The sequence below is a fragment of the Fusarium fujikuroi genome, chromosome FFUJ_chr01 (genome assembly GCF_900079805.1).
Source record: "Fusarium fujikuroi IMI 58289 draft genome, chromosome FFUJ_chr01".
NCBI classification, from domain to species: domain Eukaryota; kingdom Fungi; phylum Ascomycota; class Sordariomycetes; order Hypocreales; family Nectriaceae; genus Fusarium; species Fusarium fujikuroi.
Window position 1 is genome coordinate 4,536,350 of NC_036622.1, and position 15,291 is coordinate 4,551,640.

Genomic DNA, 15,291 nt, shown 5'->3' on the forward strand with positions numbered 1-15,291 from the left:
CTTGTACACACTGTGTCCGTCTGTGTAATAAATGAGCACTTCTCCAGGCTGGAATAATGAGTCGGTATATATAGCTGCAGCTGAATGGATGTGCAGTATGACTAAGGACTGTAAGCCGAAGGTGAAGAGAGCTCTGACTGGCTACTACAAATGATGACCGAGTTTTGAAATGACTAGGACTTGCTTGCATTGGCTTATGGTAGTTAAGAATTGGAGCATATGTAGTGGATGTCTTCCTATGTGCTCTGGTGCTCCTCAATTGACCGACTGTCTACCCTGGAGATACTACCTGAAAATGGTATGTCAAAGTCTTGAGATCTTGACTGATGTAAGTGAGTTGTTCTTACCAATTGGTGTGATGATTAATATGGTCTTGAGGGAGTTTAGTACTCATCATTTGACATGTTTGAGGGAAGAAGTGTGTTCATTCCCTACACAATAAGTAGTAGTTAAAATTGGGAACGCTTTTGCAACATTTCTATCCCAGCAAAAGAAGGGATTTGTGCAACGAAGGTTATGCATATGGCGATCTCCTTTCATAACTATTATGCACACGATGCAAGTCACTCACTAACACGCAAGAATGAATGGGCGGCCAGAGCGACCATTCTTACTGTGGCATGTTATTTCTGGATGGCTGAGGATACAGCAGTACAGCTGCTTTTGTACAGGGATTAACTTGATGTTCCGTTTACTCTGAGGCACCGTTTAACTCGAGGTACCGTCTGGTAGTGGTTCGCGCCCCAGAGCTGCAGCCTCTGGTCCAAGGACTTGGGAGCATCTCTTGTTTCAAGACCAGGACGAAGGAGATGAATCATTTGGCACGGGCCAGGTAAGACCTGCACCTGCATGTGCAATGTTAAGGAGGCAGGAGATACAAGTCCGGATAGCATCTTGTTGCTAGGGAGGGTTGCTGGGAAACCTTTGATCCAAGAGCTTGGACGAAGTGTTACAATGCTAGGTATCTTGTCTTCAGGAACAAGGAGCCAGATCATGCACGGCAGAGTCTTGAACCTAGAGTCCGGCGATTTCCCTTTGGAGATCCCGTTGCCTTGCTGTCGGTACTCAATGCTCACAATAGCAATGCAACATGCCAGAGTCTACCCCATGTTTAAACTACCATTGCGGAGTTCGCTAGGAAACAACCTATTCTCCTTATCTCTTGAACCTTTTTGCAATTATCTAAAATTAGATATATAGCCCTATGAGCTGGAGAATCTAGAGATTCACGCTGCCTTGTTGGAACAGATGACGACAAAGGAGACAGGCTGATGTTATCTTTCACAATGATCCGACTTGAAGAGTTTTCTCAAGTTAAGATTAAGGATACGATAAAGAGTGAGTGGACAGTCGCGATCTGTGACTGCCAGGATAAAGCGTGCCGAACCATCTTGCGTGTCGATGTCAACTCTTGTCCTCGCCCTGACACGTCAACGGGGAAAAAGCAAAACAAATCCGTCAAGCAGATTTTGTGAGACAAAAGACGGTGAGTTGATCATGGTGCCCGCAAGAGTGACAGCTGTCAAGGCGTCAAGGAGTCAAGGAGCCAAGATTGGTACCATTCTCACCTCGTTTGGGACGAGCTGAAACATTTCCAGAGATAGCAATTAACCCCAGCAAGCTTCTAGAGTCTTCTCATTGAAATTAGTATCCTAAGCAATTTAGCAGACTAAAACTCCTAGCAGCCCCCCTGTCAGGCCTATATAGAGGCCACAGGTGTGGTAATGGGACCAATAATATGGCTCTAGTTAGGAGGAGAAAAGAGCAAAGATGCTTTAGAAGAGTACGTTCAGCCTGTTATGGTGGAGTGGAGTTTCTACATTTTTATTGAATACCCCTGTTGCTGCGGTTTGTGAATATGCATGTTGGCTGTTGGTTCTGTGAACAAGGCGACAGTCTGGTTGGACAGAACAAGTAACAGAATGTACACTCGATTTTTCTGCTCACTGTGTAAGAGCTAAAATGGATTGTAATTGAATGGGTAAAACAGTTTGAACACCGTGAGTAGTTTGAGGTGGTGATTGAGAAGCTGACCTTTCAATACAATGGCATTGAGAACGGGTTAATCGAGCGACTGACACTCTGAGAAATTGAGCCACACAACGGGTACCAACCAAATACCTGTGAGCCAGGGAAAGGCATTTGAGGTCTTGTTGAAACTGAACGCAAATTTATCGCGAATCTGCCTCGTTATGGCCCCCAGATAGTTCGCGGACGCCCCCTATCCTTCCACGGTCTACGGATGCTTGCGCCAGAGTTCAAGCGCCAGTTCATTACAGATCTCACCTGGTTTCAACTCGGACCAAAAGCTTAGCACTCACCTCAGATAAGTTGGTAGTTTACTGAGTGCTCAAGTGTAATCCTGTCCATAATAAGGCAATCTCTCAATCGGCGGTCGATCAGGCAAGATTCGTCCCCAACCTGAAAAGCGACCTACCTACACATAAAAAGGATGCACACGTTTGCCTCAAAGATATATATTTCTGTTGCCAACACTATGGAACCAGTTGAAGGCCAGGGAAGCCCCCCCAAAGTCCTTGACAGACTCTTCAAAACTACAAAAACTTCCACTATCCCCCATCTCACAGAACTTCGCAAGGCCCTTGGCTACGGCAACCCAGGCCAAGAACAGGACATCGCCTTTAAAAGGGCCATCAGAGCCCAGATCGAGTCCTTCGTATCTCCTAGCACCAAACTACCTGCATATAAACTCACCAAGTGGAGGTTGCCTCTTCACCAGAGAGGACTCCAAGAGGTCACCAAAGACTTTCTCGATACCAAGGGAAGGGGGCATGAGTTCTGGCCTGCGAGGCATAACTCTGTCAACACAAGGTGTCTTGAGTATTCTAAAGACTCTTCTCGGTGAGTGTTCAGACCCAGACGGACTAAACATACAGTATTCCCTAGGTAGACATGAGCTATCGCTGACTCAAACAGGATACGTCGTCTCATGATCAAAGTCTTTTGGCGTGCAGCCCGAGAGTACAAGCGAAACAAACCCTCAAACTCTACCACCACCAAGCTACCATCACAGCCTAGCGATAGAGACACTTCACCATTAAAGCCCCCGGACACGCCGAGTGACGACAAACATCAAGTCCTCAATAACTTGCATATTATCAAAGGCCAGAGTATCGACAACCCTATAGATGTTGAGAGCATGCAGTCCAGGACCAACACATCAGGGCTGTCCACGTAAGAACATCTCCACCGCCTCAGAAGTACGGCTTTCTGACATGGTCCCAAGAGACGATCACTTTGCAGGCCAGGGACTGACTTTCAATTTTATTCTTGCACAACAACGACGTGACACGCCAGAGGAAAGCTCGAGCTCTGAACCCTTTTCGTCTTCTCAATTAGTCCCTGACACAGAGGGAACTATGATGCCTATTCCCGAAGAAGCAGATAGCGCGTCCAGGACAGACCTGTACGAAGTGCCTCCAAGCCCTCCAGGGGCCACTGAAACTGTTAGTGTCTTCTATCAAGTTCATCTTGTTGAGACTAAATCTTTTCATAGGCACATATTAATGGCAAGCGCCCGGTCGAGCCAGACTCAAATGATAGCAGCCGCCAGGCCAAAGTACCTAGACAAGACCCGAGCACGTCTGCGAAACCGACACGCCAGCCTCCAAAGAGCATTCGAGGTGGCAGAAAGACACAGAGCCTCCCTCCCAGAGTCCGAAGCTCTCAGCGAAAGAGCAAGCCAGTCTATCGTCAGGGGGCTGCTACAGAAGAACAGATTCAAGCTTTGGACTCAACCCCAACTCCGTCACCTCCCCCAACTGCAGTTGGACCTCAGGGCAGAAGAAATGCGAGCCAAAGCAAACAGCCCTCAGCCACCACTAATGATTCCACCACAAGAACTTCAGCCGTGGATACACAAAGCCAGTCTCCAACCGAAGCTATCAGAGCAGAGGTAGCTCGCCAGGCTGAAAGGCAGACTACAGAGGCAGCCATAGCAGCGGGTGCAGACCAAGAACTAGATGCCCGCGGCACGTCTACCACTGGCCTCTCTGCCAAAGCTCAAGGAAAGCTACCTGAGGTGCCGGTCAGGAAGACCCCAACGGTTCAAGCTGGACCAAGTCGGGAGCGGGAGCGGGAGCGGGAGCGGGAGGCGGAGTCTACAGTGAGACCAGAGGGCAGTGCTATGAGCCAACAAAGCAGCCGCCCTGGCAACCTGGAGCCTGAAGAAACACAGCGACAAGGACCGAATGGACGCGAAATAGCCATAGTCATCAGATCCAACATTGCTAATGGCGTTGACTTCATGTCTTGGAAGCCGTCATCTTTCTTATTCCACATGTCTCTTGCGGCTGTGGCTAGTGAGTTGGGCTTGAGGTACGGCCGAACCCTTCACATGTCTCTCAGAGGCCGAACGTCCAACTTGTGTGAAAAATTCGAGGCCGGCGACGAAGACGGATTTGAGTCTTTCAAAGATGAGTGCCTGGGAGTTATTATGCAGCGACATTCTGGTGCTGGATCTACTCCAGTATTGCAGAGACAGCGGTTCAGGATTTACTTTTCTGATAAGCCCATTTCTATCTGAAGTGGACTGTATACAGTTTCGTTAGTATGGATGGGTACAAATTCGTTTTCTTCTTTCTTTGTGTTTGTATTATTGTATTGTGTTGTATTGTATTGTGGTTTTATTCTTGGGAAATTGGCGGATCAACGACTTTTAATGGTTATACGGGTATGAATGTGTCAACAGGGTTTTGTTCTGTGGTTTTTGTCTTATTAAGTACCAGACTTTTGTAATAACAGATTTGTACAGAGTATATAGCACCTTTAGTTTAGAGCAGTCGATAGGTAGAGAACTCTTTTGGGCCTAGAGACCTGGGAAGGAATGTGATCGTATCCATGTGTGTACAAGGTTGAGCATGCGTTTCTCGGACTATGGGGAACAGCCACCAAGATCAACACGAGGCAGTCTTGCTTTTGGCGTGTCAGTTATCCCCTCGAGTGTCGGTAAAGTGTTTGATACTGTGAAAATGGTAACAAACAGTGCAACGGGTGGTTACGCAATGCAAGTAGCCGTGGTCTCACAGGGGTAGATGGCCCTCTTGAGAAACAGAAAACAGGGAAATAGCTTCGGATTTGCTTTTTGTCGTGGGAGAGAAGAGAAAACTACCTATGGAGGGAAAATTGTGGCTGCAGAGCAAGAGAAGGACAGACAGTGGGTAAGGCTGCTGTAGCATCTATCTTTACAGTAAACAATGGATTACATAATATTACACAATGCAATGTCTATGCACGATACCTAGGTATGCAACAATGGATTGATTTCTTACAGTCAGATTAAAAGTCTGATTCAATACGACATCAATTCCCTAACAAGAAATCGGGAAACTCTTATTTATTACATCCGCCCTTCGCCTGATCCGCGCGCGACACCATCAGACGTAAATAAGCGAGACATCAGCCCAACAACCAGCATCACGGCGTGCATGGCTAGTGTACTCTTTTACTGCAGCTGTAGGTTTATATGTACCTAAACATGCAAGACTTGGCCCCAGCATTACAGCAATGGTCCGCTGATCTAACTGGTCGGTGGGCGTAATGTGTGGAAAAGTTACCATGCCTCCACTGTAATGTTCCCTGAAGACCCGAACCCCCATGCTCCTTTTCTCTGAGGCTCTGACAGGGGTGTCGGAATCTGGGGGCGCGTTGCAGAACCATCCTCTAACTAGGTAAATAGCCCCCCCGTTCTGCCGTCCCATTCTTTCATTAATCCTGTTCTGCAAATCCCTGGATTGAATTGTCCTCTACGTACGTACGTACATCACGTCCTGATCATGACCTCAAAGAAGAAAGGTACCGCGCGTCGGACCGGGCCATTTTATTTTTCCTCTCGCACGAGGACTACCAAGGACGTGCCTCCGATCAGGAGACTGCTCAGCGAGCTTGGGTTTGGCGATGATGCTGATAAGAAGCTACTCAATGAGTTCAACACTGCTCGTAAATTTCACATGAACCGCTTCTTAGACGAAAAGATCATCGACGACAAAGATATATTGGAGTGGTCCTCCGAGCCTTGTAAGCAAAAGATTCGCAGGCTGGCCAAAGATTTCCTTGTCAGACAGAATCATGGTCCTCGCTTCTGGCCCGAGGAGGTTTCTCCTGCAAACACCAAGAAATACCGTTATCCACAGGATACCCAACAGTCAGTCTAATCTCCTCTTGTTGTTTCCGACGCGTCTTGGATGGATGAGTGACTGACAGTCGGCTTGTACCTGTCCTGTATAGGCTCATCAAAACATTGACCATGCTGTTTTTTCGACAGCTATACAACAGAAGATCACACTATATAAAGGTTCGCAAAGAAAAGAGGCGTACCAATCTCTTCGAGCGAGGTGATGCGCCTGACGAGCCTATCGCCCTTGATCTGTCCAGCGATGAGTCTGATTACGAATACCAAGTATTTGATGCCCCAGCATCGCCCATGTCTGGTGAATCTTACCTCAAGAGGTGAGCTATTGGTATCAACAAATGTGGTAGCCATATTTGCTGACATGGTGACTCTAGAGAGCCTGCTGATTCTCCCGACTTACCTTCAATCGAGGAGATAAGACGTACAGTACAGAGTCAGACTATACCTTCAGCTCCTGTGACGTCACTACCTAGTGTCGTTCAGGATGAGAATGCGAATGAGAATGTGAATCCTGAGACATCTCATGAAGCCAGCCCACCCTCAAGAACAAGTGTAAGAATTCTCTTGATCAATGCGGACACCACTCAACTGACACTGAAAAGCCTGTGCGGGCAACAAAAAGGCCTCTATCGCAATCTGAGGCGTCGCCGTTGCGCACAAAAAGCCCGCGTCTCAACGGTTCCCGTGCACCCACAGCCAACCCGGTCTCTCAAGATGCCAATGTTCGGCTTGAATCAGTCGCCCGAGCAGTTTCCCCCAGACAAGACCTTAGGAGGTCGAGTCGAAAATCTGTTCCTGCGCCTGTTGCCTCCATGGGTGAAGGTTCAAGGACAAATGACACACAGGAGCTATCATCAGAGGCAGTGAGGAATACCACGGATGAGATCGTCTGCGGGTTCAAAACCGCGATACGATCAGTCCCGCCTACTGGAGATGATAGCAGTACTCGCGTTTCTGAAAATGAAACAGAAACGACAGTTACAGCCCAGCCTGTAAAGCTTGGATCTACGCCGCTCTCTCAGAAGGATACTACTGCCACGTCTGAACCAGATATTGAAGAGCTCAGCAGTAACTCCTATGATATAGCAGCGGCTAGGCGGTTACTGAGCTCGCATCTCCGCGGTCACACTACAAATACTCCCACCCCTCTACAATTCTCCCTTTCCTTTCACGATGGCAGTCACGGCGACCCGTTCAGCATTTCGGCGGTCGAATTCTTCACAATGACCCTCAGACAGTTTATGGACGTCCTGCCTATGAACGATAAGGAACTGATAATAGGGCTATGCATACGCCAATACGGGCCCAAGTTTTGTCTCCGGCAAGTGTATCTGTACAACGAGGATGTCTTTGGGAACATTCGTCAGCAGTTTCTCCGTTGTATTGAGAGCGATACACGGGATGTGAAAAACCACGGAAAGAGGCTGGACTACGAGATTAGTATTGAGCCACTGAGAGATTCCCCGTGAGAGATGGATCGATGAAAGAAGGGATCAAATTTACAAGTCACAAATCTCCGGCGTCGACTTCAGAAATTAATAAATGACGGCACGAGTCCCTGGGATATTAGCAACATGCTCCACGACATCATGACGCCGCATTGAAGATATCAGAGCTTGAAACGTTGGAAACATGGAACGGCAGACAAGGCCTGGCGATGCTCTTGCACTAACAGCGAAATAGGAGATGATTGGCCATCATCAATCGCGTCTTTGGGAACATTTGGATTCGTTTTTGGAATCCCGTTGCCCGCCACACCGCCTGGAAAGATCGTGATGCAGGCCTCTTAGGTTGATCAAGATGTGATTGGATCTTACACTGGAGTGAGCTACCAGCTGGGGATTTCGACCGAAGCTACGGCAAATCTTTCACCGGATAGACGTGCTTCAGCACATTCAACGTCAACAGGAGCACGGAAATTATGGCATTCGGTGCTGGAACGATCATGGGCCTTAACACAGTCATGAGTTCAAATAAAGTTATTGTTATTATGCTAGAGAATTGATACATTTGATGTAGTCATTTTATCAGTCTCCAGCTGTTTCAGTCTATCTCTTCGGGGCACTATGACAAGGTGCTCAGCCGTTGTAAGGGAACATATGAACTTAAACATAAGAAACAAAACGATTTGGATACTGGAAGCTTTCAATAAGTCTAAGTGGACCTTTTGGTTATATGCATGTATTCGTTATTATATGGCGCCCTGATTCGAGGTCGGAGATGTCTGCTCTTGCCCTCAACGGCTGCTCGATAATAGCAATGGCTTTGTTATGACCAGCTTGCATGACCTTCTTTCCTTAACAAACTTCGAAGCTCTCCTCAAGGTGATAGTGGCACCTTCCACTTCCAGGGGACCAACTTGCCTTTGTGATTTTGAGATGCCTCTTAAGGAAAGTACACCTGGCCTATACCGAAGCTTCGCTATTCATCCTTTCTGAGTCCCTACCCAGTCTTCGTCCTTACATCCATCAGAAGACAATATTTTCAACACAATCAGTCACTCACAGCAACGCTACTTTCTTTAATCATCATCAAACACCCGTCAGAAGATACAGAGATTAAGCGCATATTCTTGAAACAACATCGCTAGGACAGTTTCAATCCGAGCACCACCGCAAAAACCATGGCAAGTTCTTCTGACTCAAACCGAACCTCCACTTAAAAGAAGCAAATTCTGTCCATGTCCTTCCCCATTCTTGAAGAGATCCCCCAAGAGCATCCCTCTCCAACCGGAAGATATTTTGAGAATGTCTAATATAGTCAGAAGCCGTCGCATTGACCCAATTGTATGCCTAGAGCATTGAGCAATTGTCATTCTGCTTCGTTGAGTGCTAACATATCTTCTAGCAGTCAGAAAATAGTCCAAAGAACCTCAACGGATCTGACAGCCACGATCAGTCATCGTCATTGCCTCGCGGAGGCACGGGAGAGGCGCCCAACATGGCGTTGGATGAAACAATCAACAAGGGCGATCCAGCGCCAGATGACGATGTATCTGGAAAGAGTGGCCATGCCCAAAGTCAAGATAATCCTATTTCCTCTTCGGTCGAGGCTTGGAACAGCAATGCAGAACCACCAAAGTTTTCGGTGCAATCAATATCGACTTCTCCAGTTGATCAGTCCAAATCGAATAATCCTCCGATCACAGAGGATATGGGAATTCAAGATAGCCAACCAGGCGTCGGAAGAAGGCCTGATACACCGATACCAGAGGACTTACAACAAGAAGAACCATTTTCTTCTTACCTAAACGAAGAGGATTATGGCAGAGAAGAAGATTATGACCAAGAGCAAGACTATGACCAAGAGCAAGATGACGATCAACAACAAGATCACGGCAAAGAACAAAAGCATGACAAAGCACAAAGGAACGGCAAAGCACAAAAGCATGCCAAAAAACAAAAACCTAGCCATGATCCAACTGCAAGTGACCACTCATCCCCTGACTCTACTGCCACAGTACTTGCAACTGACCGCCTGGTCGCTATCGACTTCACTGTCTACCACACCGAATAGTACTCGAGTTATCAATGGTGTCCAGCACGAAGCTTCTTTAGATTGTCACTTGCAGATATCATAAACGAGATACGATTCGAGGAAGGTAACGGCGTAACTATCTCCCTCGAGTGTACTATTGGGAAAGAAGATATGGTATATCGACGAAAAGCTCGTACTGAAGAGAGGTTTCATGTGGTACAGCAGAGGATCAAACATCTTATTGACACATTGAAAGAGAAAACTCCACCAAACAAGAAGGGAGATCCAACCTTCGAGATTATCATCGAAAGGCTTGGTCCAAGACGTTGGACTTCTTAGATTGATGTGTGATGTTCGGGAAATACTGGACTCTGGAGAGCTTGAGTTTGGAGGCAGCTACCAGTATCTTAGTTGAAGCGTGGGCATTGATTGTTTTGACATGAAGGTATCAAGAAGTTTACATAGTGGACAATAAAGCGTTGTTTGTCACACGATAAAAGCCTTATTATTCACCTCATATTGCGTACAGATTCAGCTGAATGAATGACCAAAGATTTTACATAGATATTTGATGTGCAAGCAACCTGTAGTTCATATTTATGATGTAGCTCGTTTAGGCACGAATCATTAACCAATACTCCATTCATCATTTAAGGCCTGTCCATTTCATGAAACCATCCATATCATCAAACCATTTAACCAGCAAACATACTAGTGAGCTCCCAGTCGCCACTAGCAAGTTGCCTCCAGGAGCTCGAACATGTAGCTTGAACGGTCTGCATGCCAAAGTTGCCATCTCCTTGGTCAAGTTGGCGGAAGAGGATGAGCTTGTAGCCAATTGCAGCAGCCATGAGACCAATCTCGACGGGCTGGGGGTCGTGCATCTTGTAGGCGAGCCACTCCTCGCAGTGCTTGATCTCTTCCTCTAGAGAGGGATCAGAGTCAGCGGTTCGGGGGACAGGGTCGCCGAAGAGGAAGCGGTTCGACATGACGGCGTCCTTGGCGATGTACTTGAGGGCAGTCTTGGGCTTGTCGCAGAGGGCACGCCAGAGAAGAGTCTCCATCTCCTTGACGGCGGAGAGGTTACGGCCCTTGATGGTCTTGAGGTTCTCCTCATCTGATTCCTCATCTGCGTCGTGCTCCTTTTGCTTGCCACCGCCGTTGAAGAAGTCGGAGCCTTCGATGCCGGATACAATGCTACCGTTTTGTTGGCGTGGGGTAAGTTCCATGCCTCTTTGGCTGGAGGGACCACCGAATTTGCTTTCTTCCGCATTAAGCCCGTGAGGCGAGCGGTCGTTGGTGAGACCAAGCATAGTCGGCATGATGGCGGTTGTCTGTGTTAAAAAGATGTGATGTGTATATGTACTAGTTTGAAGATCTGATCTGCTTTTAGATGCAAGAGTGACAATGCAGGGCAGAATGGAAACGGGGAATGCAAGACATAAAATACAGAAAAGCAGAAGCAGAAATACCAAGTTTCACGTATTTTCCATGCTTGGGAGTTCCAAATCCTGATTGCTGGCTATCCCGGCAGCCAGAGTGACGTCAACCTTGGGATGCATCATGCTCATGCCTGTAGCAAAAAGTTGGATAAGATTATGACGGAGATCGACACTAATCGAACATGTTTTACTGTGCAGACCAAGAGTTTCATTGGGTAAGATGATCCCCCATAATGGATCATCCATGGAGCGTTCCTGATGCTCAAAAAGTGTGCAGTTGCTAACAATTTCCCATCGATCTCGGGTCGGGGATTTACTGAACCATCCATAGCGCCCACTAACACTAACGAACGGTGCCTGTAACCTTAGGTAGCAGATCTCAACGGTTGTGGCGGTGCTCCAGGCATGGCTTCCTTTGACACACCAGCCACATACTCTCCACCCACCCCCCACTATCCGCAATGATTTCCGTCAAGCCAACATGGATCCACCAAAATTTCTGAATGCAATTCTCAGTTGCTAGCACTTTTCTTCACATTGGATCTTCAGCCCAAGCTCGTTGCTCAAGCACGCGTTATAGCGCATACCCTTCCTTTATAATGGATATCCTCAAGGTTCTATCCCGTGGAACTAAAAAGACACAAAAGAACAGCCAAAACTCTAGCAATTCTCAGCAGAAGCTGCCCTCGGCTGGCACATCTACAAACCCCCAGCTCTACCATGACCAGGTCCGCGGCCAGAAGCGAAAGCGAACAAAGAATGAGCCCGAACCCGAAGCTCACCATGAGCTCCCCGAAGTCGACTTCTTTGCCCCCAAGCCAGAGCCTGTGGTCAAGGCAGCTGTTGAGACGGAGGAGCCCGTTCAAGTACCGAAACCTACACGGCCGTCTCGATTGTTGAGTGAGGACGAGTGTCGCCAGCTGCTACGATCGCATCGATTAAAGATCACTCTACTCTCAAAGACAGAGGATCAGTCCAAGGTCAAGAAGAGCAAGAAAAAGAAGAAGGCGGCTGTCGAAGTGAAGAAAGATGGAAAGAAGCAGCTCTTTCCACAGCCTTTGGACTCCTTTGGCGAGCTGCGCAATGCCTACGGTCTCTCAAGCAAGGTCGCCGATAATCTTGTATTCCAGGGATACCGAGTTCCTACTGAAGTTCAGATGGGCAGTCTTCCTCTTCTCGTACACCCCCAGGCTGCCCTGAAAGATGAAGATGGACTAGAAGCAGGAGTCGATTTCCTCGCAATCGCCCCGACAGGAAGCGGAAAGACTATCAGTTTCTTGGTTCCAGCTATCAACAATATCTTGCGCCGGCGCTCGCAGCAAAGCCTCGGCGATATTCACGAACTCGAGGCGATTATTGTTGCACCAACTCGAGAGCTGGTGCATCAGATCGTTAGCGAAGGACAGAAGCTTGCTCATGGAACTCGGCTGAAGGTCGTTTCGATGAAGAAGCGCACACAACTTTCAGCCGAGCAAGTGGATATGGCGGAAGATGGCTCTGAGGATGAAGAGGACAAGGAGTCAGATTCTGAGGATGAAGATGAGAGCAAGGGAGACGACAAGCCCAAGCAAATCACAAAGGCTGACATTCTGGTCACCACACCCTTCCTCCTACTAAAGTTTCTTACTTCGGGACCTCCAAGCACACAAAAGGTTCTGCCTACTGTGAGAGACTTGATATTGGATGAGGCGGATGTCTTGCTAGATCCTCTTTTCCGAGATGCCATGATGTCTGACTGGACAGCATGTACAAACCCCGACCTGAGGGTGTCATTTTGGTCTGCTACGATGGGCTCAAACATTGAGTCTATGGTTACGGAGAAGCTGACTTCAAGAGCACAGTCGCTGGGTATCACACCGAAGCCCTTTGTGCGACTAGTCGTCGGTCTCAAGGATACTGCTGTTCCAAACATTGCTCACAAGCTTATCTACACTGCGACTGAGCAAGGTAAACTACTGGCATTGCGACAGCTGCTACATCCTACGGCTGCTGATGATTCGGGCCCTCCTCTCCGGCCTCCGTTCTTGGTCTTTACGCAAACAATTGACCGAGCAACTGCTCTGCACGAGGAACTACAATACGACATTCCTCTAGAGGCTGGAGGTGCAGCAAGAATAGCTGCCCTTCACAGTGGTCTCACAGACTCTGCCCGATCTTCCATCATGCGCAAGTTCCGTGCTGGAGACATCTGGGTTCTGATCACAACAGATGTGTTGGCACGAGGTGTAGACTTTGCCGGAGTCAACGGTGTTGTCAACTATGATGTCCCCGGCTCCAGCGCGGGCTACGTCCATCGCGCAGGACGAACAGGCCGAGCAGGTCGCGAAGGTGGCGTGGCGGTCACATTCTACACCAAGGAGGACATTCCCTTCGTCAAGATGGTCGCCAATGTTATCGCTGCAAGCGAGAAGCAGGCTGGCAAAACAGGAGATGAGGCCGGGGTGCAGAAGTGGCTCCTAGATGCTCTCCCTAATGTCGGCAAGGCAGACCGCAAGAAGCTCAAGGAGCGAGGTGTGGAAGCGCGCCGGAGTGGAAATAAGGCCAAGATCACGTCCAAAAGCGGGTATGAGAGACGAAAGGAGAACAACCGCCGTGGTGCTATTGAGGGTAGCAAGAAGAGGAAATTACAGGCGAATGAGGACAGTGGTGATGATGGTGAATGGGGTGGTTTCGATGACTAGGGAGATCACTATGTTTGCATGTAGTTATGGGAGAAGCATGATTATTTGGGGACATAGGGCGATGGAAGCTGGAGGTCACAAAAAGCAGAAAAGCTTGGACTTGCGAGCCGAGTTTAACGCGGCTAGTTTTACTTATAGCTAGTTCCGCATCAGGCATAAAATGTCTCAGAATAATGTGATATAGAGAAGACTTCTCATGGAACTCCCGCCTTTCTCATGAATGTGTCGACGGAAGCGGGAAATCTGATGATTAAAAAGGACGGAAATATTCGACATGGCACGTTGATGATTGACTTGCTGAGTATTGATGAGTTGTTTAGCATAACCTAGTCGTGGCTGAACTGAGGCCATACAGATCCAATAAGACGCGATTCAACAGCGAATACGTATCAGCTAGGGCTCAAACTAATATCTTATTGTCTAACAAAGAAATACATCTAAATAGTTTATGACTATCTTGACAATTGGGTCAAAATAACTGACTGACGACTGACGTCTTTAAGCATCGTTCTGGTGAAATAGTGATATGCTCATCTCCACTATCCAAATGTGACATTAATATTTGGGGGCTGGAAATGCACTAGCATAGGTTGGTTAACTTTCAAAAGAGCACCTCGAGTCAAGCAGCACGTGGACATTCCAGAGACCGACTTTTCCTCTTGACAAAGGCATTCTTATGCTCTTGATTGTTCCTGGTGACGATTACGAGTCAAAAATAAATTAGGGGACACGCCAAGGAAAGCCAAGATTAGACAAGCGTTGGCCTTTCTTGGTGTTGCAGGGGAGCTGACCACACCCACTTTCTACTACCAGCCTTTTTTGTTTCGACTAATGTTGATCCTTTGTTAGTTGCTAGTTGTTGCTATGACTTGGTTGTGTGATATTCGTTGATATTCATGAGGCCCGTCACTTGTATCACACAGATCTGCCCGTTGTCACTCACTGTGCGGCAGAAAGAATCACACAGAGTAAAAGACAACAAATATTATTATATTATCTGGGAAATGCAATCTTATATGGCGTCTCGGCGTCTAATCAAGCATCTTGGCCCCCAGCCTAAAACAAGAGACGGGCCCAAAGCCAAGACCGCTGCGCCATCATCCACACGCCAAAGCGTGGTTCTTTGTGATGCCCTCAACTTCCCAAAGCAGCATGGCCAGGCCGTTCCCTTTATTAACCACTCTCAATAAGTCATCTGACGCTTGTAATTGGCCCAGGCTCTAGAGTCACCTCGTAGCCTGAAACAAATACATACACCACCAACCTATCTTGGCCATTTTCACTCCGTGCACTATTAGCTCTAGGTAGGCTTGGGTTGTGCCAGGAACAGAATTGAGATCTGCTGCCCAGACTTGGAGGTGACGCTGGGCTCCTATACCCCTTTGAGTCCTGCAGCAGTTGTAGTGTAGCTAGTAGTAGTTGTTGTGTTATTTGGATCCTCTTTAATATCGCCCATCTCCCCACCGAAGGATGGAAATCCTACCCATCCTTCGAGTTCCTCCTAGAGGTTGGTACTGAAACATATCAGTCGTGCATTTTT

General features: G+C 47.8%; 5 protein-coding genes; 4 read left to right on the forward strand and 1 right to left on the reverse strand.

Annotated features, from left to right (window-relative positions):
• Nucleotides 1–2,497: 2,497 nt before the first annotated feature.
• Nucleotides 2,498–4,546, forward strand: FFUJ_00694 (uncharacterized protein; the record flags this gene model as incomplete). XM_023572208.1 has 4 exons in its annotated part: nt 2,498–2,862; nt 2,938–3,195; nt 3,248–3,467; nt 3,518–4,546. The coding sequence occupies 4 exons, from the start codon at nt 2,498–2,500 to the stop codon at nt 4,544–4,546; spliced, it is 1,872 nt and encodes a 623-aa protein (XP_023424805.1).
• A 1,249-nt stretch (nt 4,547–5,795) lies between these two features.
• Nucleotides 5,796–7,620, forward strand: FFUJ_00693 (uncharacterized protein; the record flags this gene model as incomplete). XM_023572219.1 has 4 exons in its annotated part: nt 5,796–6,163; nt 6,247–6,468; nt 6,526–6,703; nt 6,754–7,620. The coding sequence occupies 4 exons, from the start codon at nt 5,796–5,798 to the stop codon at nt 7,618–7,620; spliced, it is 1,635 nt and encodes a 544-aa protein (XP_023424806.1).
• A 1,278-nt stretch (nt 7,621–8,898) lies between these two features.
• FFUJ_00692 (uncharacterized protein) lies at nt 8,899–9,967 on the forward strand (the record flags this gene model as incomplete). XM_023572230.1 has 3 exons in its annotated part: nt 8,899–8,937; nt 8,999–9,610; nt 9,668–9,967. 3 exons carry the CDS (start codon nt 8,899–8,901, stop codon nt 9,965–9,967), a joined length of 951 nt encoding a protein of 316 aa, XP_023424807.1.
• Nucleotides 9,968–10,323: 356 nt separating this feature from the next.
• On the reverse strand, nt 10,324–10,950 carry FFUJ_00691 (uncharacterized protein; the record flags this gene model as incomplete). Its single annotated transcript, XM_023572241.1, has 1 exon — nt 10,324–10,950. One exon carries the CDS (start codon nt 10,948–10,950, stop codon nt 10,324–10,326), a length of 627 nt encoding a protein of 208 aa, XP_023424808.1.
• Nucleotides 10,951–11,669: 719 nt separating this feature from the next.
• Nucleotides 11,670–13,751, forward strand: FFUJ_00690 (related to ATP-dependent RNA helicase ROK1; the record flags this gene model as incomplete). The annotated part of the gene is made up of 1 exon (XM_023572252.1): nt 11,670–13,751. The coding sequence occupies one exon, from the start codon at nt 11,670–11,672 to the stop codon at nt 13,749–13,751; it is 2,082 nt and encodes a 693-aa protein (XP_023425456.1).
• Nucleotides 13,752–15,291: the final 1,540 nt, after the last annotated feature.